At 40.6% G+C, this 27167-nt stretch overlaps 1 protein-coding gene across 3 annotated transcripts in view; it reads right to left on the reverse strand.

Annotated features, from left to right (window-relative positions):
* The window catches only part of LHFPL1 (LHFPL tetraspan subfamily member 1), a 49621-nt gene that overhangs the window by 19410 nt on the left and 3044 nt on the right, over positions 1-27167 (reverse strand). For 2 of the 3 annotated variants that reach the window (XM_003262214.3, XM_003262215.3), the window contains exons 2-3: positions 20773-21168; positions 10425-10523 (exon numbers count right to left, since the gene is read on the reverse strand). In XM_003262214.3, coding sequence (XP_003262262.1) covers positions 10425-10523; positions 20773-21154 — 481 coding nt within the window. In that variant the 5' untranslated portion in view covers positions 21155-21168. Of the gene's footprint in view, positions 1-10424; positions 10524-20772; positions 21297-27167 lie in introns of those variants that run through there. The other variant, XM_012498798.2, reaches the window with a different exon arrangement.

Raw genomic sequence — 27167 nt, forward strand, 5'->3', positions numbered from 1 at the left:
TCTGTTCAGGGCTCTTACTTAGATTTCTTTATAATACAAAAAAAATAGAAAAAAATCCTCCTCATTGCACCCTCAGTTTCTCAGAGACTTTGCTTTTTTGCATCATTCTGTCTCCACTACAGGATCATTCCCGTCAGCATCCAAGCATTTGGTCATTTTAGAAAAGGCCTTTCTACATCCTGCATTCTCCTCCAGCTACTGCTTACTTTCTCTGCTCTCCTTCTTAGCAAAATTGCTTGAAAGAACTATCTACACACATTGCCTTCATTTTCCTTATCTCACAATACTGCCAGTATCTGTAACTCCACAACTTGTCTTCTAGGTCACCTTTGTCTGACTGACTCCAATGGTCACTTCTCTGTCTTCATCAAGTTTAATGCAGCAATGTTAAACATGATTGATTACACCTTCTTTTCTGACATACTCTTTTTCTCTTGGCTGCTGTGATCCCCACATTCTTGATTTTCTTTTTTACATTTCTCTGGCTACTCCTCTGAGTCTCCTTAGTAAGTTTCTGTACAGAGAAGCAACTAAGAGCACAGACTCTCTCAAGTTGCACTGTCCAATATGGTAGCCACTAGTCACATTGTGCCTATTGCACTTAATAAAATTACATTAGATTAATTAATAAAATTAGATATTTATTTAATAAAACTAAAAGTGACAATTCAGTCCCTCAGTCCCATTAGCCATATTTTAATTGTTCAACAACATGTGACTAGTAACACATGAGACAGCAACACAGAGAACATTTCCATCATTGCAAAAACTTCTATTAGATGGTGTTGCTTAGATCAGACTTCTATCTGCCACTCCACTGCTGAATGACCTTAGGCAAGTTACTTAATCTCTCTTAACCTCAATTTCCCTTTCTGTAAATGAGGCTAATAATATCTTCTTTATAGATTGTGGCAAAGATGGAATGAGCTCTTGTATGTATAGTGAGTGCCATATAGGAGTTCGCTATGATTGCCCAATCTTTATACATGAAGAATTTCCCATTACTTAGGCTGGGCTCTCTTCTCTTCTCACTCAACTCTTTCTCCCTAGCTAAATTCATCTTGGATAAGTCCCTTTACTTTTCTGTAAACTTCTCATCCTCATGATAAGATGAAGATAATGACAGCACCTATTTCACTTGGTTGCTGTGAAGATTAAATGAGAGGATGCATATAAAACACTTGGAACATTGCCTGGCACATAGGTCATATTCAGTAGGTGATAACCACTGTTAGTATTACAATCCTCTTTCCCATTACTTTAAACATCATCTATGTATTAAGAACTCTTCAATTTCTAAACTCAAGGCCAGATACCTCACTGAGCTCCAGACTGCTTGCTTGACATCTCCACTTGGATTTCTCACACAGGTATCTCCAAAACCTATCTAAAACTGAGTTTCCTTCTCTTTTCTCAATCCCAGCCACAGCTGCTTCTCCTCTAGTCTTCCCCATTTTCGGACATCTCTTCCATACCCATATCAAATCTATCATCTGTACAATCGATTACACCTTTAAAATATATTTTGAAACAGCCTACTTTCCCCAGCTCCACTGTCACCTTTGCTACCCTCATGTCTTTGCCTAGACTATGGCTCAACCTCCTGACTGGCCTCCTGCTTCCACTCTTGTCACCATCCTCATAGCCATTCTCTATAACACTGCCAGAGGAAACTTCCTCGAATAGAAATCACATCTTATCTCTTTTCTTCCTCAAACCCTGCAATGGTTTCTCACTGCAGTTAGGATAAAATACAAAGTCCTTTAAATTCTGACTAATGCCTATGTCTCTGAGATCATCTATTACTCTTCCCATTACTCACTCTTCTGATTCAGCAAAACTGGCCTTAGAGTAGTACCCAAATACGACATGCGCTTTCACACATTAGAGCTGTTACAGAATTCTACCTCTTTGTGTGGAACTCTCTTCTTCATGTAGTTCACTTGGTTAAGCCTACCCACCCTTCAGGTTTCTTCTTAAATCTTACCTTCTTAGAGAGGCCTTCCCTAATTTTCCTCTAATTTAAGTCAGATGCCCCCTCTAGAATTCTCTCACCAAACCCTGTCTCTTCCTTCATATCATTTATCAACACTAATTAGACACCATGAGAACATCTACCATTTTTAGAACCACCGAAGTTCCTTCCCTCGTAGCACAGTGCCTGCCTGCGAGTCAGAAAACCTACGGTGCGTGATCTTGGCAAGTCCTTTTCCAGGCCTCAGGTTTCCGGTCTTTACCTTAAGGAGGTTGGATTAGATTTATTTGCTCAATAAGCCTCTGTTGAATGTGAAAAAGGACACACAAGGTCTGAGCCAACATGAAGCTTACATTCTAATAAGGAACACGGGTAATCACATAAGCAAATCTAATAATTATATATTGTGATTAGTGCTACAAAAGACACCAAAAAGGTGCTGTGATAGAAAAGTATGATGATGGGGGACTTTGAGGGGGTGACATTGAAGATAAACGATAATAAAGAACCAGCCAAACCCAAATGATAACTAAGATCTATTTTGTTTGCACATTCTATGATTCTGTATAAAATATGCCACACATAGCTAAATATGCCAAGCATCATAAAGGAGGGAGCTGCCTCATTAAAACTGGCACCAAGGGCTTTGTGCTATCAGTTGAGGGATATGAGAGTCTTATTCTTCCTCTCAGGATAATGTCAGTAGATGAAATCAACCTGACAGAATTGTTTTAAGAAACCAATATGGTAATGAATTTAATGTTCATAGCACAATCACCATAATGAGTGTATACAACATTTTTAAGACATCCAAATTCAAGATTGTAGTTACTTCTGTTGGATAGGCACAGAGATGTAATTGGGGCAGGATATACAGAGATTCAAACATATTGGTAAGGTTTTATTTTCTAAGCTGGAATTCAAATCCCAGCTCTGCCACTCTACTAGCTGAGTGAGTGAACTTAGGCAAGCTACATAACTTTAAGTAGCTACTTAATCGGTAATAGGTACATGGATGTTCACGGTATTACTTCATATCTTTAAAAATATTTGAAGTATTGCATAATAATCCTAAAATGTAATTAATATGAAGCCTATGCAAGCATTCAATAAATGATAGCAATTATTATTACATAATGATCACAGCACCTAAGTAATGGTTGAAAGCTAGGGCAATGGAGACTCCCAGGCCTGGGTTTAAATCCTGGTTCTGCCAATTACAAGCTCTGCGCCCTGGGGTAACTTAATAACCACCTTCTCAAGAATTTTGCTCCTTCAGTTATTCCCTCTCTGTCATCAAGGTTTAAGTAAAATAATGTATGGGATATAATAAATGCTCAAAAACATATTAATTATCGTTAACATCATTTTTATTCTCCTCAATCCCATGCACAGAAAAAAGAAAGAGTTAGGAACAAGTGAATGGAAAGGATAAAGTGGGTCTCCTATTCTCTGCTCCCTCCCTTTCTATTCCTTTTCCTTGCTGAAGGAAGATGGCATATGCTGAAAACTGTTCTCTCCAAAAGAAGCAGCATGAGGTCCTTCGATGGCAAGCCTGCCTGGGAGTTGGAGATGAGCTGCTAGAAAGGGCTTTGACTCCAAGCTAAAATAGACCAAGGCAAATCTCAGGAACATTCTAATCAGAGTCTGAAACCAAAGTAGACTTAAAATAAATGGATAAAAGTTAAGAATTTTTAAAGAATTGTAATTGTAAATTAGACACTGTTACCTTTTGAAGTTGCTGGAGTTGAATATATTATTTGAAATGAGCAATAAAAACAAAATGTTATTTAATCCTTTTCATAATTATTGAAATGCAGATTAAAAGAAGATACCAGAGTGGAAGGAACTGAAATGTTGACAATCCACAAAACTGAGGAGGCTATGGGACATCAGGCAAACTCACATTGTGGGTTGGAGAATAACAGTACAGTCTCTTTGGAGAGCATTTAATTCATCGATGACTTCTAAAAATTTAAAATAACCATTAACCCAATCACTTCACTCCTAGGAATTTGTCCCACAGATAAACTAGTATGCTAAGACATATACATAAAGTTGTTCCCTGAAATATGTTTTGGAAAAGCCAAAAACTGGAAGCAACCTAAATGTGCATAAAGAAGTGGTTAATGATCATATGATTCAATCATTCAACAAATATGCAGTACTATTTGGTACTCTTTAAGCAGGCACTGGGGAGATAGCAATAAACAACACAGACAAAAATCTATGCCCTCACAGAGCATGTTATTATGTTATCCCTACAATGGAAAAATATGGCATACCTAAAATATAGAAGGAAGATCTATAAACATTGATAGCTTTTCAAGAGATATGAATAAGTGAAAAACGCAAGGTGCAGAACAGTGTAGCCAGATAGATAGATAGAGAGCTAGATAATATGATCCCAGTTGGAAAAAATATTTATATTTATTAAAAATTCTGGAGAATATAAAAGGAACTTAGTGGTCATTTTGGGGAATGGGATTGAGATCAGAAAAAAAGACTGATTTTAAGTTTTAAACCTTTATATATGTATTGTTTTATTTTGTCACATAACATGAATTATTTTTATTTAAAATAACGATCTGAAATATACTTATGGTTTGGCATTTTTCTGGTTATCCATTGTTGTATGACAGACTACCTCAGAGCATAGCAGCTTAAAACAACCATTTTATTATACCTCATGGTTCTGCAGATCACAATTTGTTCAGAGCTCAGGTGGGCAATTCTTCCACTTTAAATGGCATTAACTGATGTCATTCAGTGATATTCAGTTAACCGGTATGGAGGGTTCAGAACAACTTCACTCACATGTCTAGTGCCTTGGCAGGAATAACTGTACTAGCTGAACTTTTCTGTCTTTAAGTAACTCTTGGAAATCCCATGTGGTCTCTCCAAGGTAGTCAAACTTTTTATATGATGACTCAGAGCTCCAAGAAACCAAGATGGAAACTGCAAGTTCTTTAGACCATAGGCCTAGAATAAGCTTGATGTCACTTCTGTCATACTCTATTTATCTTCTATAATGAAGCTAATTAGAGTACTAAGTCTAATGCGCTAATTAGATTTAATTAGATTAACTTAAAGCAGCTATATGCCGGTGAAGATTTGGGGAATAGGAATTGGAGACAGACCCAGCTTCTCTATGGGAAGAGTATCAAGAAATTTTTGGCTATCTTTAATCCAATGCAGACATCAAGATCAGTGCCTTAATATAAGTTGTATCTTTGATCATTCAAATTAGGACTAAAAAATAGTGTGGATGGTTTAGGATAACTTGAATGAAAACCTAAGAAAAGATAGATTGAAGACATGAATGTGATCTCTTCATATAGGAGGCTGCAGAAAGCCTATCAGAGTAGCAGAGTAGTAAATCCTTTTTACTTACTCTGACGGATTGATAATGCCCGCCTCTATGCTCCTCCCTACTTTCTTCATCTCTCTGAACCATGTCAGGGTAAAAAAGCTTATTCCTCTGGCAGGGACCATGTCTTTTCTTTTTTGGCTCTGTGTATCTCCCTTCCCAAGTAGCTGGGACTATAGGTGAACATCACCACACCCAGCTAATTATTTTTATTTTTTGTAAAGAGAGGGTTTCACCATGTTTCCCAGGCTGGTCTTGAACTCCTGGGCTCAAGTGATCCATCCACCTCAGCTTCCAAAAGTGCTGGGATTACAAGCATGAGCCACTGCACTCAGCCCAGAACTACTCATTTATGAACTAGGTCTTTAGGTGGTGATTAGGGCAAAAAACAAAGTTGGTAATCTCCATGCAAATCACATATCCAACTTTTTACTTCGGCATTTTACCTTAATCAAAGTAGAATCATAGCAACTCATTCTGTAAAGCCAATATTACCTTAATACCAAAAGTCAATAAACACATCACAAGGAAAGAAATATACAGGTCAATATCCCTAATAAATATAGATGCAAAAGCCCTTAACAAAATCATAGAAAACTAAATCCAGCAAGGTATAGAATGAATTATACACCACGACCAACTTTGATTTATCCAAGAAATGCAAGGTTGGTTTAACATATGAAAATCAATCAATGAAATGCACCACATTGAAAGGATAAAAGACAAAAATTACAGGATTATCTCAGTAAATGAAGAAAAGACATCTGATTAACTCCAACACCCTTTCATTGTGAACACAATCAGCAAACTAGGAATAGAAGGGAACTTCTTCAACCTAATAAAGGTCCTCCATCTATTAAAAAAACGTAGCTAACATCAATGTTTAATGATGAAAAACTGGATATTTTACCGCTAACACCAGTGATAAGGATCTTCATTCTCACAAGTTCTATTCAGCATTGTCCTGGAGGTTCTTGCAAGGGCAATTAGGCAAGGAAAACAAGCAAAAGACATCCAGATTGGAAAGGAAGAAGTAAAACTGTCTCTATTCTCAGATAACATGATTGTTGTATCTAGAAAATTTTAAGGAATACACTTTAAAGTTATTAGAATTAATAAAGGAGTTCAGCAAGGTTGCAGAATACAAGGCCAACATGCAAAAATCATTTGTACATATACTCCTCAATTTACAGTGAGGTTACATCCCAACGAACTCATTGTAACTTAAAAATATTGTAAGTCAAAAATGTATTTAATATGCCTAATCCACTGAATGGAATAGCTTCACCTAGCCTACCCTAAAGGTGCTCAGAACACTTATAATGTTACAGTTCAGCAAAACCATTGGGCAACACAGTATGCTGTAGAGTATGGGTTGTTGGTACCTGACTGAGAGCTGTGGCTCACTACTGTGGCCTAGCATCTCAAAAGTGTATCATACTACAAATCTCTAACCTAAAAAAAGGTCAAAATTCAAAATTAGAAGTGCAGTTTCTACTATATGTGTATCATTTTCGCACCATTGCAAAGTTGAAAAATCATAAGCCAAACCATAGTATGTTGGGGAACCATCTGTATTTCTATACAATAACAATAAGGAAACTTAAAATAAAACAAAAGTGTAAAACAATTCAGTGTTAATAGGCCTGCTTTACTTATTAAAAAATAACAATAAAATACTTATGAATAAATTTATCCAAATAAGTGAAAATGTTCTACACTGAAAATGACAAAACATCATTCAAAGGAATTCAAAGTGACCTAACTAAATGGAAAGTCATCTCAGGTTCATGGATTGGAAAACTTCATATTATTAAGGTAGCAATACTCCCCAAACTAATCTACAGATTCAATACAATTCTTATCAAAATATCAGCTTGATTTTGTGTAGAAATTGACAAGCTAAATCTAAAATTCTGATGGAAATGCAAAGGAATCAGAATAGCCAAAGCAGTATTAAAAGAGAAGGAAAACTCATACTTCTGATTTCAGAACTTACTACAAAGCTATGACAATCAATACAGTGTGGTACTGGCATAGGAATACACATATATATCAATGGAATGGAATGAAGAATCCAGATATAAACCCTTATATTTATGGACAATTGATTTTTCAACAAGGATACCAAGACCATTCAATGAGGGGAAATAATAGACTTTTTGAGAAATGGTGCTACAACAACTGGATATTCACATCCAAAAGAATGAATATGGACCTATATCTCATACCACTTTCAAAATTAACTCAAAACAGAGCAAAGCCCTAAATATAAGAGCTAAAATTATAAAACTCTTAAAGGAAAACCTAGGAGTAAATCTTTATGATGTTGGATTTATCAATGTATTCTTAAATATGACACCTAAAACAGAGGCAAAAAAAAAAAAGAAAAAGGAAAATAGATAAATTAGATCTGATCAAAATTACTTTTGTACTTCAAAGAATGTCATCAAGAAAGTGAAAAGACAACCTACAGAATGGGAGGAAATATTTAAAAATCATATATCCAAAAAGGGTCTTGTATCCAGAATACATAAAACAATCTTACAGCTCAACAACAATGACAACAACAACAAATAACCCAATTAAAAATCAGCAAAGGATGGCTGGTTGTGGTGGCTCACACCTGTAATCCCAGTCCTTTGGAGGCCGAGGCAGGCAGACTACTTGAGGTCAGGAGTTCAAGAACTGCCTGGCCAACATGGTGAAACCCCATCTCTCCTAAAAAATACAAAAATTAGCTGGGTGTGGTGGCGGGTGCCTGTAATCCCAGCTACTCGGGAGGCTGAGGCAGGAGAATTGCTTGAACCTGGGAGGCAGAGGTTGCAGTGAGCAGAGATCGCACCACTGCACTCCAGCCTGAGTGACGAAGTGTTACTCCATCTCAAAAAAGAAAAAAGAAAAAAAAAACCAAGCAAATGATTTCAATGCACGTTTCTCCAAAGGAGATGTAAAAACAGCCAATAAGTACACAAAAAGATGTTTGAAATCATCAGTCATCACGGAAATGCAAATCAAAACCACAATAAGATAGCACTTTACTCCCACTAGGACAGCCATAACAAAAAGTGGAAAATAAGTATTGAGGAAGATGTTGAGAAAATTGAAACCATGGTACATTGTTGGTGGGAATGTAAAATAATGCAGTCATTTTGGAAAGCCTGGCAGTTCCTCAAAAGGTTTAAACATAGAGTTAATATTTGACTCAGCAATTTTGAGATATATACCCAAAAGAAATGAAAATATGTCCACACAAAAATGTGTACACAAATATTTATAGAAATATTATATAATAATAGCCAAAAAGTAGAAACAATTCAAGTATTCATCAAATGATAAATGGATAAATAAAATGTGTTATATTTATACCATGGAATATTATTCAGACATGAAAAGAAATAAAGTACTGGTACATGCTACTACATGTATACATCTTGAAAACTTCTCGCTCAGTGAAAAAGCCAGACACACAAAAAAACATATATTATATGATTCCATTTACATAAAATATCCAAAATAGGTAAATCCATATTGACGGTGGTTACCAGCAGCTGGGAGCAAAGGGAAATAGGCACTGACTGCTAATGGGTAAGAGGTTTCGTTTTGGGCGGATGAAAATGTTCTGGGGCAGGCTGCGGTGGCTCCCTGTAATCCCAGCACTTTGGGAGGCAAAGGTGGGCGGATCACCTGAGGTCAGCAGTTTGAACTATGGCGGAAACCCCTCCTCCACAACACCCTGTCTCTACTAAAAATACAAAAATTAGTTGGGCGTAGGGCGCTAGCCTGTAGTCCCAGCCACTTGAGAGGCTGAGTCAGGAGAATCGCTTGAACCTGGGAGGCAGAGGTTATAGTGACCTGAGATCGTGCCACTGCACTCCAGCCTGGGTGACAGAGGGAAGCTCCATCTCAAAAAAAAAAAAAAAATTCTGGAATTGGATAGTGGTGATGGATAGACAATGTTGTGATTATACTAAAACCCACTGATTATATGCACTAAATGGGTACATTTTATAATATGTGAATTATATATCAACAAAACTGTCATTTTCAAAAAGTAGAATCAGTCCCACAACCAACTAGGAAAAATGTGCTGAATCTTTAGCTTTTACCCCAGCTAGCAGGGCTAGTGGCTTGCTTCCCTTTCTTCAACACCTGCCCCAAGTATTTACCCATTCTTTTGTCTATGGCAGAAATATTATATTTACCCGTCAGCCTTGTCCTGAGTGAGAAACACTGGACATTTGAGCGTCCACACTAGTTACACCTTCCCTCATGTTATGTTTGCATAGGGAATAACTTTCTCAAAAATGAGTCAAGCAAGACTCAACAAACAATCTGAGGCAACAGAGAGAAAGGGAAGTATTGGAGCACAAGCTCTATGTGGTTGGATGGCCTTGTTGTTCCCAAATCCTTTTGTACAATTGAGAATACCCAAGGAAACCTAGACATTCCCTCTCCTACTCTCTTTCATCATGATAGGTGGGGGAATATTTTTGAAGTCTTCCAATTAGAATCTAATCTATTACCAACTCACAATAGTGAACCTGAGACATTCTCAATGAAAATTGGCAACCAGAGAATGGTTCAGGGCTACTTCCGTCACCTACTCTAATATTTAACAGCTCTTGCCATTAGAAACAATTTTGAATATTTATCTAGGTTCCTCATGCTTCAGGTAAACTAAATAACCTCATGTTACATCTTCAGTGGAGATTGACAAGCGATACTGTTGATTTACATTTGGAAAATGGTGCCTAGAAGGAAACAGTAGTAGGAACAAGGATTTATTCAGAAGATGGCAGATTGTTAGTCTCCAAGCATTTTAAATTCCTCTGAAGATAGGGTTGCCCTAAACTGGTCATAGGTCCCCGGGCAAAAGTGCATAAATTGTATGGAGAAATAGCTAAAGAAGGGGAATTTACAGCCAACTCTTGTGAGTTAAGCCACCACTTCCCATAAGCTAACACAGTGAGAGAGATTCAGGCAAGTACCACTTGCAGAGTGCCCTCCAAGTGGTAAAGCACTTTGGAAAACACATTTCCCATGAACCATCGCTGCCATCTGCCCAGGCCACCTTACCTAACTGAAATTGATTGGAGACATTCCCACATGTTTGCATTATCTCCGGGCTATTCCATCCTAAAGGGTATAAGGCACAGCCTGAGCTTATCAGCAGCCCTAGAAAGAAAGCATACACACAGACAGAAAAAATATAACATCTTCTGTCACCCCAACATTCCCTTTGGATTAGTTCAGCTCAAATTCTGCCTCCTCAACTGAGCTTACACTTCCCCCTTTACCCTAAATTTCTATGAGAGTAACAACTCAACAGGATTTTATTTTTGGCCATGCCACAGGTAGTGGAGTGTAATAGGTAGCAGAGGGGACAACTCATAAATTTAAAAAATGTTGAAAAATGAGACAGGCCAATATACTTTTTACAGCCAAAATACTTTTGTCAGTGACTTACAAGGCTAGGTTGGCTTTTCCAACCTCTTTAGCCTTGGACTGATATACAGAGAATAACAATGTAAAGGTTGCCACTCTTTCCCAAAATCCAGCTGTTTCTAAACATCAGGCAGGTCCCTACTAGCTGAAAATATGTAGCGATTTCTGTAACTTGGAGTCAGCTGCTGGACCGATGAGCAGGGAGCCACACTCCTCCCCTGATAAATCATTCCAGCTTTATACCAAGCAGTCCTCCCTTCTTTGGTTTCCATATGCCTTACACCATGACCCTTTACCCTAAATAAAAGGATTAAGGCCCTTTTATTTAGGTCATTTAGTCATTACAGGGAAATTCTGTTGTACCTTAGTGATAATCTTATTCTCCCAACCAGAGATACAAATCTGGGTCTGCTTGCCAATACTGCCTTCTAAGGGCAACCACGTTGCTCACAACTTTTTCTTGCTGCATACGTTTTCACATTTTATATCCTACGACTTTTACCCTGCCTCTGGCCACAGAGGATTGTATCAAGCATTGGCATCTGACAACTAAAACAAATTCATTGGCTGGTCAGTGATGGGTGACATTGTAGCCTGGCATGAAGAGGTGACCTGGGCTAGTTTCTTGTTTCTGGAATTTTTAATTGAGAAGCATAAAGATGACTGGTCTGAAGGTAGTGAGTTGTCTCAATTGATTGTTCACAGTCAGTTATAGATTGAACTTATTGTTCTACTCTTTCCCCCTTCTCACTACTGCACTTGACTAGTCTGTTTAAAAATGGAGGGAAAAAAAATCATAAAGATGCTGAGCTAGTTAATGGATAATGCAGAAGTTGAAAACACCCCCACAACACCAGGAGGTAGAATCAAGTCTGTGTCAAGCTAAAGCCAAGTTCAATTCAAAGTTATGAGTGGGTATCAATTCTGGATAAGCTGAGCAAACTGATTGGTAGAGGGAGAGAATAGAGGAGAATAGTGACATGAAACAGACATACCATGAGAAAAACTCCATACCGTCAATGAAACCGCTAGGAAAAAGAGAAGCCAGGCCTTCCTGATGGCTTTCCAAATCTACTTTCCTTATGTTACAATAAATTCCCTTTTCACTGAGGCAACTCAAGTGAGTTTCTGCTACTTGTAACCAAAAGAGTCTAATTACAATCATGCCATACTTGGGTGCCACACTAACGATCATGGGAGGGACACTTGCCATGAATGTGGACGCAGAAAGTAACACATAGCACAGAACCGTCACAAAGCAGCTGCTTGATCAATGGTGAATGAATAGCATATTTATAGGTTCCAGAGCTCTGAGGCTCAACTGGACAGTGAAAAGCGGGCTGCCCTAGGGACTGCCAGCTTCATCTTCACTTCTCTTTCCTCACTGAGGAAGAGTCCATATATACTCTAAAAAACTCATATTGCCTTCAGATGAATCCTTTAGGAAGATTTCAAAGTAGCCTCCAAGCTTGGCTGCCCCATGGCAACTAGCTTTTCTCAGTACTCATTGAGGCCGCAGAAGAAGAGAAGGGCCTTAAGAAAGAGCAAGAAGGATTTAAATAAGAAAAAAGGGAGAATTTACTGACAGTGAGAATGGTTTTAGAAACTAAAACAATGACCAATTAAGGTTAGAAATTCTCTTCAGTGGAATGCTTAAAATTAGAAAGCATTCTTATCTGTCTCGTGGTATCACAGGAAGTGAAACTGGTCACTCAAAGACCTTTCTAGGCCCTGGAATTCATCCAGTGGCAATACAACAACACCCCCTGTTTTTTCCACAGATAAACTGAAATCCTAGGATATGAAGAGGTCGTCCAGAGTATGCACATTGGGTTAAGGACAAAAGTAGAAATGAAACCTAAGCCTTTTCCTGCTGCCAGTATATACCCTTTGAGGGAAAATTTAATAAAGACTGAGTTTTCCCACACAGACTAGGAAGAAAAGAATACAAGTTTATAAAAGAACACCAGCTCTATTTTCTAACCTTCACATTCAGATCCCTGGGACTGGCACGAACTCTGCCTTCTCAAGCGGAAACTAGAGCTGGCCAAGTGCCTTTCTTGGCACTGTAGAGGGAACCTTCCATCTTCTTCAGATCTTACCATACTGAGGAGCTCAGGTCAAGGATTTCCTTCTCCGGGAAGTCTTCCCTCGCTAAGTCTTCCCCAACCCCCAGGCTAAGTTGCACGCTCCTTCTTTCTGTTCCCATAGCACCCAGTGCTTACTCCTGTGACTAAAATAGTCTGTAATATATATTCTTTACAAAAGTTTATCATCTGCCTCCCTCACTACAGTGTGTATTCCTTGAAGGCAGGAGACATACTTATCTTCAATTCTGTGTCCTTGGCACATGGTAGATAATAAGTACTCCATAAATGCATCTGTTTCAGAGTATGCACAGGCTATATAACAGACAGCTTCCTTTGCCCACACTGCCCAAGGGGAAAGTCCATTCTGAAGGGACTTCCATGTCAGGGCTGGGAAATCATCCCAGACACCTGACACTATAAAAAAAAAAAAAAAAAAAAAAAAAAAAAAAGTTAGAAAGGAAAAGCCTTTTGGACACATAACCTACCCTAATCTCTCCTTGTTGCAGATGTGAATGTTGAAACACAGAAAGGGAAAATGATTTACCCAAGGTCACATAGCTAGTAACTGGCAATGCCCTTTTTCACTGATCAAAGAGCTCATCAACCCTTAGAGGCTCTGTCCTTCTAGAGACATGTGTCCAGGGATGATTACCTCTTGGCAACAATATCTCCAGCAGGCACTAGGCATTTTCTAGGCATTAGATTGAGAGTGACAGCACAACATGGTGGCTTAAAACAATGGGTTCTGCAGTCAGACTGCAGAACTAGACCTGAATTCAAATTCCAGCCCTGCCACTTGGAGGCTGTGTGAGTTTACCCAAGTTACTTAATTTCTCTGTGCCTCATTCATCTCATCTGTAAAATCAGAGTAATAACAATACACTTGTCCCTTGGTATTCACAGGGGATTGGTTCCAGGACCCCTGTAGGTAGCAAAACCTGTGCATGCTCAAATCCCTTATATAAAATGATATAGTGTTTGCATATAACCTAGCACATCTTCTTGTATATTTTAAGTCATCTCTAGATTACTTATAATACCTAATGCAATGTAAATGGTATGTAAATAGTTGTATTCTTGTTGGATTTTTAAAAATATTTTAGAGTTATGGTTGGTTGAATCTGTGGATGCAGAACCTGCAGATATGGAAGGCTGACTGTATTTTATGTAGCTGTTCCAAGAATTAGTGAGATTAATATACATAAGGTGCCTCGTACATAGAAAGTGCTCAAGAAAAATTTATTATTCTTATACAGCTGACTCTCCCTGTTGCTCCTCTCCCAGTTTCTACCTGGGTTCTCCATGCTAATTTCTTCCTCACCTCTTTAACCTCATAACAAACAGCTAAAAAGTCAAAACCCGAGCAGGGCTTGATTCAAAAGCTGCCTGGTTGGAGTTATCTTGCAATTTTGCAGAAGTACCTGCTGAAAGAACAGGAATCTCTGCAAAGCATTTGTTCAGCTCTAGTGCATGTAGCTCCATGCTCTGCCCAACCTGCCCTCCCACCCCCGCCATCTTCCCCAGCCCTCCATCCTGCCTTTTAGACAGGTGAGCACATTAGGTTGTAAACATACTTCATGGAGATATTTGACTTGTAACTGACAGCTGATTCCATTACATTTTATCATAGCTGGAGAAAGATGCCCCTGGGAACACATTAAAAATAAAAATGGATTCATAGAGTAATTCATTCTCCATTATATTTGTCTCCAGCAGTTCTCATTAATTTGGAGTTGTGAAGATGTGCTTCAAGTAGCAACAGGAAAGTCATTTATAAGTGTCAGTCCCTGCCACCTTCTGAAAGAATGGAGGTTCATTAAAAATGTGGATTCTTGGACCTCAGCCCCAGGTATTTGATTCAGTAACTGCAGCCCAGGAATATGCATTTTAAAAGCGCCCTGTAATGTGGAGGTATCTTGTCCTGGTACCAACACTTAAGAAAAACACCACTAAAAATGTTAAGAGCAGAAGCTCTGGTGGCAGAGAAAACTTGTTTGAATCCCAGCCCTGCCACATATGAGCTGCAGCCCTGGCTCTCACTTCTCTTCTGTGTCATTGCTAACTCCCAGTTTGACTTCCCCTCCAACCACATATGCCCCTTGAAGAAGTCCGTTTCTTTTTTTTTTTTGAGTCAGAGTCTCACTCTGTCACCCAGGCTGGAGTGCAATGGCACGATCTCGGCTCACTGCAACCTCCGCCTCCCAGGTTCAAGCGGCTCTCCTGTCTCAGCTTCCCTAATAGCTGGGATTATAGGTGCATGCCATCATGCCTGACTAATGTTTGTATTTTTAGTAGAGACGGGGTTTCACCATGTTGCCCAGGCTGGTGTCGAACTCCTGAGCGCAGGCAATCCACCTGCCTTGGCCTCGCAAAGTGCTAAGATTACAGGCGTGAGCCACCGCGCCCGGCCTGAAGTCTGTTTCCACTGCATATGCTTAGCTGGGAACTTTTCTAATCTCACGTGCCTCTAGAGAAGGAAAAGAGAGCCTTTAGAGTGTGTTACTGTCTTTACTCCCCTACTACACGTGGGAAGATGTCCAGTAGGCTGCCATTTTGTTTCTCTTCCTCAGCTGTTCCCCTCCCTAAGAATCCCCTATCACAAAACATACCAAATGTTCTCCCCGACATAGTTGCCATGGTTTGAATTTACTGAGCTGACCAAGAAAAGGGCTGGAGTTAGACATTTTATTCAGCCTCAGCCCTTGTGGAAACTGGGACACCAATACATACCCTCAGGTGCAAAATCTGAGACAGAACTTGGAACCCTCCCTCCAGCCACACCACAGCTGCCTTCAACTTTCCCCTGTTCCCAGCATTACTATTTCCCCATATCCCAGCTGCTATATAATCCTCTCCCAACTACACATTCTCAAATAGGTAGATGCCTAATCTTTGTCTTCTGGCAGGGATAACCTCCTCATTGGGTGTTACCAACCTCCTTTGGACACCCCTCCACTATTCACAAGTGCAACTGTTGAGTGGGCATTTGTTAAACTTCCTGCTCTCATTCTCAATTCCCTTGTCTTTGCATAGCTGCCAATCCTACTTTCCAAACATAATTATTGGGTAGCTTGGATTTACTGCCCTGAGCAGAAGCCTAGTATGGGTTAATTTGTTATTATAACAACTTTGACTCAAACACAAACCAGTGGAAAATTTGCAAGCCTGACTTTCAACTATATCTCAGCTTTCCCTTCCTAGGGAGTTCCTTCACTTACCACCCCGCCCCCCCGCCATTCATTCTACCCCATATTCCTCTTGGAGTTACAGGATCGTTCATAGATCAGGGAAGGCTTCACAGAAGGGCTGCATTGGACCTAGCCTTTGAGAGATAGGTAGATATTTACAGGGAGGGATAGAAGAAAAGGGAATCCCAGAAAGAAGCAACACCCTAAACGAGGCTGAGCAGAGTTTCTCAAATTTTAGTGTGTCCTGGAATCATGATAGTGAATGATAAATAACAACTCCCAGACAGTTGTTACCTTTTCAGTGGGGACAAGGGAATGTGATCAGGGTATAAAGGAGGCTTCAGCTATATTGCTAATATTCCATTTCTTACACAGAGTAGTGAGTACATCTGAAATATTTCATAATATATTTTCAAAAATATATCAGCATGAGAGGTTGTGTAATATGCACTTTAGCAGGCCCTGGTGCAGTCTGTAGCACTAAGGAATCTGTAATAACAAGCATCCCAGGTAATTCTTAATCCAAGTGGTTCATGGACCACTCTGGAAAACACTGTGATAGCATTTCTTTTCCAACAGAGAAAAGAAAAAAATTCAAGAGCATCAGTGTATGAAGCACAGGACTGAGAGTCAGGAGCCCTGGACCATATTCTCAGCTCTGCTCCAATTTGCTGCATAAGTCTTTGCTAGTGAGTTAACTTCCTTGAATACCACTTCCCAAACAGAAAATCACTTTCATAATCCTTTCTCAGCATGGTAAGGATAAATAAAATGATATCTGGTGAAACTCTGAAGGACTTTTCAGGAAAAAAATGGTTTCCAGAGACGATAATGATTTTTAGAAACATGGCACTCTTCCTGAAATCAAGTTCTCAGTGATATGTCTCCAATGGCAACTTTTATTCACTTTGAAGCATGTAATATTAGGACCTTACATGGAGAAAAGCACTGGTGTGTTGAATGCTGTTCTCTTAACAACAAAAAAATAATGCCCAGGGTAGTGATCCTCCCTTGGGCTGGGGAAAGGGAACACACATACACATCAAAGTCACTGGGGAGATTTGACTAAATGTGTAGCGTTACACCTGTTGTTGTGTATATCAGAATGGGAAACGAGACCAGAGAGTTGGAAAGCTCACATTTTTAAGCACCCCAGGTGATTCTGATACATTCCTTGGTCGAGAAAGATTCTTGGCCTCCCATGAGTAACCTGATCCAAGATCTTACATTGTTTTCCTGCCAAGAAGTTCCTTATATTTACTACTCACCTATTTGTTCTTTGTTTAGCTCTCACTGAAGATAGAGGATCTCATAAGCATCTTGCATATGTATACACAGGGGAATATGAATAATGGCCATGTTCTCAGGGACTGGGGGCCAGCTGTTTAGAAATCTCAGCAACCCCAGTGTTGAAATAATCTCCTGGCCAGGTGTTTCCTTCATTGATTGGAGCAGGGCATGGAGGTCCCAGTGGAAGGCTCTCTGGACCCTAGGCTTGTCCAGATGGATCAGCTACAGGTGGAGAAAATGGGACCCATGGGCCCCATCAGGTCACTTTGCTGAGTATGAGTCAGGCCAGCAGCTCTTTATTTCTTCCTGTCTCTCCCACTTCCCACCACTCATCTCTGTGGGCAGCCGCCAAACTGGGGAACAAGAGTCAGGCAGGGGGAGGGGGTAGTTCTTAATGGATACTCCATCTCTTCCGTGGTTTGGGGTCTGGCAGAGAGAAACCAGACCTGACAAAAACTGACTCCTCCCCCAATGTATTTCGGTTAATGCACTAGCTGCCGAGAAGCAGCCAGGCCTGAAGCAACAAAATCAATTCCCCTCAGCTACACAAGTTTGAACTTAATCCCCCAAACTCTTTCTCTTGTGTCTTTTATCCATGGGGCCCAAAATGCTGCCCAGCCTTGGTTTCCTTCCACTGGCAAAGCCTGTCTCAGAGGGTCAGGCCAAAGATGTCTGAAGATCCTTAGGTCACAGTCATATGTCAAGGGGCTCCTAGTGAGTTCATCCAGGCAACCCTCACCATTCTTTCACATCTGATATAACCTGGACAGCCACCAGTCTCTAGAAAGGAGGCAGGAATGGTTCTTAATTGGCTGGTGTTACAGATGGGGAAGCTGTGGAAGTCTAGCGATCTGTCCCAATATCAATCCCCTGCCCAGGGATAAACCTGGTAGCACACCCAGGGTCTTGAAGACTTGTAGGACTACTGCCAAATGGCATTTTCTTCTTGAGCTTTAAAGACCCTCATCTACATGTCAACACTGTGACTATGTTCCTATGAGCAAGGCTCATGTGGATATAGAATGGCAGAATCATGTGAAACTAAACTGATGCTCATGTTTTTATTTCCTCTATATGACACCTGCCACTCAAAGTTCTGTCCCGCCTAACCTGCGAATATCCAAATCTCCACTACCTTCCTACATTCCCCATCCACAATTTCCTTTGAGTTTCTATACCTAGTAGGTGAAATCAACTGAAATGCATCATATGGAGAATTATGGATGCTTTGTGAAAGTCTCAGTTGAGCCCAAAAGAGGAGGCAAGCTGGGGGTATGGTAGCCACTTTAATGTGTGGAATCTGATGGAGGCTGTTGCTAGGCTTTCTGATTCCTGACAGTTAGCCCCTTCTCACTCTGCTGGAAACTCTTAGAAATACAAGTGAGGCTAAACTGTCACTGTTTTGTCAGAAGAGAAGAGAGCTCAGGGTGCTAACAGCCCTGCATGGAAGCCTGGAAAAAGAGGAAAGGATGTGAACTAGTCCAGCTCTCACATATTCAGTTTATCCCAACATATGCTAGATATTGCCTTAGCCATGCATTCATTCTTTCTACAGTTACTGAACATCTGCTTTATGCCAGCCAGGCATGGAACTGGGCTCCAGGGCTATAAACATGAATTGCAAGGATGACCCCTCTGCCCTATCAGTCAAGTGTCACTTCCTGAAATAATGTGTTCATAGCAGTGCTGAGTTAATTATAGCATGTTTAAAAATAAAAGTGAAAGGTAAGCCTAAGACCTATTTGTAATACCCATGGAGCCTCCAAAGCCGGCTAAAATAATTGGCTTAGATCAGCCTTAGCAACTGGTTTAGTATTACAGTTTTCAAAGGTAAGAAACTAACCTAATTGCACATTCCAATGTGGCTAAAAACCCATTAGTGGCTAAACGGTGGGAAAAATCAGAAATGAGGGAGGCTAGAATCGTAATTCAGATTTAAAACTTTTGCAGCTAGTCTGAGAAAAGAGGAAACCAGAAAGCATCACCTTAATTGGTATCACAAAAAGAATCTGATGCTTTTCATAATCAGGCCAGGAAACCATGGTAGCCTAGCCCAGGGTTTCTCAAACTTGGAACTATTGACATTTTGGCTGGATTCCTCTTTGTTGTTGTTGGGGAGTGTTGTCCTCATCTTGTGCATTGTAGACGTTCATCACCATCCCTCACCTTCACCCACTGGATGTCAGTAGGACCCTTCCCAAGTTGTGACAATTTAAAATGCCTCCAGACATTGCCAAATGTCTTCCGGGGGGAGGGGCGTGCAAAAGTAGTCCCCATTGAGAACCACTGTCTTAGCTCATCACTGCCATCTCACTCCAAGGCCACATGAATGCAGTTATTGGACAGAAGAAAGAAAGATCAGATCTGGGCTATATCACCAGGGGACAAATTCAAAGGAAGTGAAGCATAGGAAAAGTCATGTCATTTTCCCACTATGGTCACAGAGCAACTTGGTGAAAAAAAACAGAAGTGAAATCCAAGTTTCCTGGCTCTAGTGACCCACACTGTCATGCTAATGGAGATAATAATGATAATGAATTGGGTAGTAATTCTAAAACTCTGTAACAACAAACTTCAGCAGTAGATTCTACCAGCACTTTTTCCCAGTGCCCAGTCTAGGTTTTGCAAAATACTCAAATATTCACATATGTATTTTCCTGTCTTTCTAAATTTGTTTTTTCTCCTCAGACAATTCAAATTATACAGCTCTCATTGTCTTCCTGAAGTCTGCCATTTTTGCATTTTGCTCTTTTCTAGCCAATCCACACACTGCCAGTATCTCAGGTTCCCTGCACTAAAGTTAGGGGGAGCCTGAATGAGGGGAAGGACAAGTAAGGTGGGTCAAGGTCACAAGAAATCTGGGTAGACTGCTAATAGCTGCCAGACAGGGCTAGCCTTAGATGTGGTCCAAATAAGTAGTCATCTGCAGTTTTTCTGGTACCCAGCATTTCACTATTAGAGGTATATTTCTTTGATGAGAACTGTTAGTAATTTGCACCTGTGTGTTTGTGTTTATATCAGATCACTGTTCTCCGAGATAACTACCAGAGAGCAGGGCCCCTAGAAATTAAGTTTATATTGGAGCAGTAATACTAGAGTGTATGTTGCTGCCTCTGGAAGGCAGACATATTAATAGATAATGTTTTTAAATGGGCAACCTGCAGGCAGATGAAGGTGACAAAAATAGAGGGTAAACTCTGCCTACTAGCCAAATTTGCTGTGAATAAAACTCTGATATTGATTGCACTTTGGGAAGTCCTAGACTAAATATTTTAAAGGAGACTTTATTCATAGCCTTAGAGTTGGACAAAGTGAAGGGGGTGAGAATGGGTTTCCCCATAAGGCTACACTCCCCACTCCTCCCTGCCCCAAAGCTACCCAACCTACCCAATCGCAGAAGCACAGTCTTACCTCCAACGAACTGCGCTGCTCCCATGCAACGTCCCATCATTCTGGAGATGAGCTCCTCCATGCAGCAACCCAGGACAGCAGCTAGTGCCACCAGGAGCAGCAGAGCACAGCCGGCACCTGTCACCACTGTGCACATCTGCCAGGCCAGGCTTGGGATGGCATTGAAGCTGGCATAGCGCCCACATTCTTCCACCATGATCAGACTGTGTCCCTCTCCCCGCACAGGGTAGTTGCACCTCCGGAATGTGCTGAATGACACTGGCTTCCCCAGCTGGGATCCAAAGAGCCAGTAAGGTAGGAAGTAACTGGTAGAACTGGTCACAGCAGTAACAAGGGACAGGAAGGCCCAGAGGGTTCCCACCATGGTCAGGCTGCTCCTCATGGTCACAGGTTTCTCTGCAGGGATGGGGAGATGAGTTGGATCACAGCACCAAATGCAGTAAGTTACCATGTAGGCTCCACTGGCCTATTTTTCATCTGGTTGGCCAGTCCTGGGGCTCAATTATGTGCCACTTGGTCATTGCTTCTGGATAAGATTATTCTCTCGAGGATCATTTGGATCCCTGTGGGATTTTGCTTTTCAGTACTTTTCCCACCTTCCCTTCCTTCTGCCTGATTTAGAGTTCTATGGTCTTTAGGCTGCCATGGAGGAACCAGATAACTGAATTAGGGTCTGCTCTGCCAATTCAAACACAGCCGGATCAGACAGCTTTTAACTCTTGACATACATCGTGGAACAAGTGGCAGGAAAGGAGCCTAAATGAAAACAAGGCTGCTGTTCCAGCTTCCAGCTGAATGGACTTCCTGGCCTGGTAGCTTGGAAGGAGGCAATATCTGAAGAGGATCAGGAACAAAGTTGTTTTCAGTGAGTGAAGGAGAAGGAAGACAACTTAACAAGACCCGCCCCTACTATAAGGGGTAAGAGGGAAACAGACCTCGCCATGGAGTTACAGGTTGTTCCCATTTGACTTGGGTAACATGTCCAGCAGTGTGCTAGTGTGGGCTTTTCAACTGGGATGCATCAGCCAGGTTTAAATGGATAGAATAAAATAAGGGGTGTCTAGTCTCATACCCTGTACTTGTCACTGAGAGAGCACTGATCAGTCACTTTTCCTAAAATCAAAATGGGAGGCAACTTTCCAACCAGGAGAGGTTATCTCTGGACTGGCTATTAAGAAAAGCTTCCTTGTCCTTTGCTGGATATAATCCAAAAAGCTTCTCAAAGTTCTGAAATAGATCAGGATCAGGCACTCCCTACCTTGCAGCAGGAACATATAGCTGTAAGGACCTTTCGAGGTCCCTTTTGGAACAAGTAATCTTGTAATCAAGACGCTGAGAGTCTTTCCAGATCTAATTCTTCAGCTCAGCTCACAAACGGTTTTCACAGACCCCCTGACAAAAATCAACCACTTTCCTCCCAACTCCATTAATCTGCCATTGCTTTCTGGCCTGTTTTTCTATTGGGCCGGCTAGAGACCACACTGCAGCTTGATGACAGCACTGTGAATGTCTCCAGCAGGCAGATGGTGGAATATGTTTCAAAAACTTCTCCATGTTTCACCACCATTACTTAAAGTTATATGCGGTGGTGTAGAGGACGGGGAAGGAGGTTGGGGGACCCAAAGCAGGGGAAGTGCAGGAACTGGCTGTATGGGGTCATCGCCACATTGCCAATTTTAGACACTGACAGGAACAAGCAGCAGAGGCACTAAGTGTCTCAGGGTCTCAGTCATGAGCCCTTTCACAACCAGCATCAAACAGTGCCTGACACAGAGCAGACAGTCCAATTCAAGTTTGTTTAGTGAAATCCATTTCATAGAATCATTCAATTTCCAGATGGGTAGGGAACTTAATGAATCATTTAATCGAAACTTCTTGTTTTACATATGGGAGAATTTGGCCCAGTAAAGGAGGAAGTGATTTTCTTCAAGTCACGGAGTAAGTTAGCAAGCAGCAACATCAGAACCAGAAACCTGATCTGCAGATGCCTAGGCCAGTACTTTTCTACCACACAATGTTAAACTACCCCCTCTCCATCACTTTACAGGTGGGAATATGGAGAGGAAGTGATTTACTCAAGAGTGAAGGGCTAGTGAGGTACACTGGCCAGATCAGAGCCCAGTTATTTGATTCTTAATATAATGCTCTTTTTTTACTCAACCACAATTCCTCTCTTGATACACATGTATTTTGTGCTATGTGTTTTGTGCAGGAAGGGAGCAGAGACCGTAAATTGCAGGTGCTTACTCTGGAATGTTAGGGCTTGGGAAGAAAGTGCCCTGAGCTGGGCCCCTGGGAATTAGGCTTTGTGGCTGAGAATGGGAGGAATGAGAGAAAGATGTGATGAGGGATTGAAAGGCAGCAGGGGGAGAAGTGGAACTAGTTTTGAGTAATTGCTGTTAGACAGCAGGTATGGTTGGCCACAATGAGGTAATGCCTCTGCTTGTTATATTAGAGTTTGTAAGATTACAAAAAGTGCAAGCAGCCCTCCGTTACAGACTCATTTCCTGATGAAGCAGCCCAGGCCAGAGGAGGAGAGGAAACAAGCTGACTAACAGCTATTAGCTGTGTCATCACAATCCCTTCCAAATCCGTTATTATATGTGCTCTGCCCAACGGTCTTCTTAGGTTAGTAAGAAAGATATTATCCCAAATTTACAAATGAGAAAATTGGGTTTCAGAAAGACAAGCGACCTACCCAAGGGTACACAGTGATTCAACGGCAAAGCCATAATTTCTCACTTCGCTTTTACCTGAAGCCTTCCCCTACAGTATTACCCCAAAAGTATTACAATTAAAAGCCTCCATGATTTTCCATAGAGATTTTCAAAAAATATTGAAGACAGAAGGAAACCCAATTTCTCCAGACATAGTGCAAACACCATCAGGTCAAGTATATAATTTCTTTCAATCTCAGCACTTGTAGTCAAAACTAACTCTGAATGTCCCTCATGGACGTCATCACCTGGAGATGAAAAGTCCCAGTATGAAGCAAAAAGAACAAATCTGGAAGCATCATACTACCTGATTTCAAACTATACTATAAGGCCATAGTCACCAAAACAGCGTGGTACTGGTATAAAAATAGGCACATAGACCAATGGAACAGAATAGAGAACCCAGAAAAACCCAAATACAGCCAACTGATCTTCAACAAAGCAAACAAAAACATAAAGTGGGGAAAGGACATCCTTTTCAACAAATAGTGCTGGGATAATTGGCTAGCCACATGTGGGAGAATGAAACTGGATCCTTATCTCTCACCTTATACAAAAATCAATTGAAGATGGATTAAGGACTTAAACCCAAGACATGAAACTATAAAGATTCTAGAAGATAGCATTGAAAAAAAAACCCTTCTAGACATTGGCTTCAGCAAGGATTTCATGACCAAGAACCCAAAAGCAAATGCAATAAAAACAAAGATAAATAGCGGGGACCTAATTAAACTAAAGAGCTTTTGCACGGCAAAAGGAACAGTCAGCAGAGTAAGCAGACAACCCACAGAGAGAGAAAATCTTCACAATCTATACATCTGACAAAAGACTAATATCTAGAATCCACAATGAACTCAAACAAATCAGTAAGAAAAAAACAATCCCATCAGAAAGTAGGCTAAAGACATGAATAGACAATTATAAAAAAAGATATACAAATGGCCAACAGACATATGAAAAAATGCTCAACATCACTAATGATCAGGGAAATGCAAATCAAAACCACAATGCAATGCCACCTTACTCCTGCAAGAATGGCCATAATCAAAAAATCAAAAAACAGTAAATGTTGGCATGGATGCGGTGAACAGGGAACACTTCTACACTGATGGTGGGAATGTACACTAGCACAGCCACTATAGAAGACGGTGTGGAGATTCCCTAAAGAACTACAAGTAGAACTACCATTTGATCCAGCAATCCCACTACTGGGTATCTACCTAGAGGAAAAGAAGTCATTATTGCAGCGACCTGGATGAGATTGGAGACTATTATTCTAAGTGATGTAACTCAGGAATGGAAAACTAAACATCATATTTCTCACTGATATGTGGGAGCTAACCTATGAGGATGCAAAGGCATAAGAATGACACAATAGACTTTGGGGACTTGGGGGGAAGGCGAGGGATAAAAGACTACAAATATGGTGCAGTGTATACTACTCGGGTGATGGGTGCACCAAAATCTCACAAATCACCACTAAAGAACTTACTCATGTAACCAAATGCCACCTGTACCCCAATAACTTATGGAAAAATAAAATTTTTTTAAAAGTCCCAATATAACAACAAGTAGGAAGGGGAGAGAACTTAAGACAGAGGAATGGACTATCTCTGTGTAGTACCAAGACTACAGTAGAAATGAGGGGAGGGGTTGTAATATATGGTTGTCCTCACCTGTGACAAATGAAGCTGTTAAATTAAACTACAATACTATCAATTACTGTCACCATGATTTTTATCATGGTTTAAAAGTGACATTTTGAAGCCAAGACATAGGAAGGCAAATTCTCAAAATTCAATTTAAATTAAATGTGTTTAGCTTTAGAAAAACTCATTGTCCTTCGGAATTTAGATGAAGTACTTTCAACTTTAGGAAAAACTCATAGTCCTTATTTCGTTTATGACTAGGGTGACCAACCATGTCAGTTTTCCTGGGACTCAGGGGTTTCCTGGGATGTGGAATTTTCAGTGATAAAACCAGGAAGGTCCCAAACAACCTTGGATGAAATGGTCACCCTATTTAGGACTAGAGATGTTGTGGGCTAGCACGATCCATGGACAGCAGGTTAAGAATCACTGCCACAGATAATTCTCTAATATTCTCTTTTCAGGACTCAAACAATATAAAGTTAAAAGTGGCTATGGAATTAAACATTGAAGATATGAAGCTTATATACTTTAAATGCAAACCTTTCTAAATCATAGACTTGAACGCAATCAAGGAAGAGATCTCAGAGATCCAATTGCTTAATAGTTTCTGAACACAATATGAGTCTCAGCCCAGCTTCTCTTGTGGCTGGATAGAGAGGCCGCAGGGCACATGGAGTCTGTTCACACACTGCTTTATGTTCACATGTGGTGGACAGTGAAGTGTATTCTAGAAAATGCTTTTAGTTATGCCACCTGCAATGGAGTAATCTCCTTCATGACAACCCTCCAAAGCAATCCAAATTCATTCCCAGAAACCGGTTAAGTCACTTTATATTTACATAACTAGAAATCACAAACAATGCTATATTTTATTCTATCTTAATTCCTGTTGTATACTTCATGTATGTAACAGCTTTGTTTCCCTGTCCTGGAATATCCAGCCAAACAGCCACACTGGATTTCAGGAACCAAGAACTCACCCTGATGCTCTTGTGGAGTGGTCGAGTTACCAGGCATTGACAGGATTACAGTTGAACCTCTCACTTTAAGTGTCACATTATCCCTCATTCCTCAGGTTTTTTAATCTGCTAGATGGGCCGCAGCCTGTTTCCGAGATTGGTTGTATGAGATGCAGTGGATGTTGCCAGAAAGTTGTAATAAATAGGATAAAAATGTGAGTTCTGTTCTGAATTTGCTATCCTTACTAAAGCCTAATGTTTGCTCATCTTTAGAGATAATGCTAGCCATTCTAGCATAGCCTCATGAGTAGAAGTCACCTCAACCTATATGATGCAGGAAATCCACCTAAACCATACATGGCAAATGGTTATCTCCATTACTTTTAAAGAACTCTAGGAAAGGGGAATCTATGGTATCTCTTAGTTGCTTAACAACTCTCACCGTCAATAAATAATTTGTTATATGCCTTATAAACTTTTTTTTTTTTTTGAGACGGAGTCTCGCTCTGTCACCCAGGCTGGAGTGCAGTGGCGCGATCTCGGCTCACTGCTAGCTCCGCCTCCCAGGTTCACGCCATTCTCCAGCCTCAGCCTCTCCGAGTAGCTGGGACTACAGGCGCCCGCCACCACGCCCGGCTAATTTTTTGTATTTTTAGTAGAGACGGGGTTTCACCGTGGTCTTGATCTCCTGACCTCGTGATCCGCCCGCCTCAGCCTCCCCAAGTGCTGGGATTACAAGCATGAGCCACCGCGCCCGGCCTATAAACTTTTTTTGTTGCAACCTAAGGCCAGATCCTTTTGTTGGGTCCTCAGAGGGAATGGAGAACAGCTAGCCACCATCTTCCAGATGAGAGCCCTTCATCAACTCAGATTGCTAGCAGGAGACCTTTAGCCTTTTTCCCCATAATAAGCATTCTCCCTCTCCCTGTGGTGTCCAATTGCCAAGCCTTTAATCATTTGTTCTCACTTTTTTCACTCTCTTGTATACCTACTAATGTATGGGCACTTACAATAAAGTATCAGTGAAAGTGAAATTTGCTTTTATATTTCTCTTGGTGGAGAAAAAC

Source organism: Nomascus leucogenys, chromosome X, assembly GCF_006542625.1.
Source record: "Nomascus leucogenys isolate Asia chromosome X, Asia_NLE_v1, whole genome shotgun sequence".
Lineage (NCBI taxonomy): Eukaryota > Metazoa > Chordata > Mammalia > Primates > Hylobatidae > Nomascus > Nomascus leucogenys.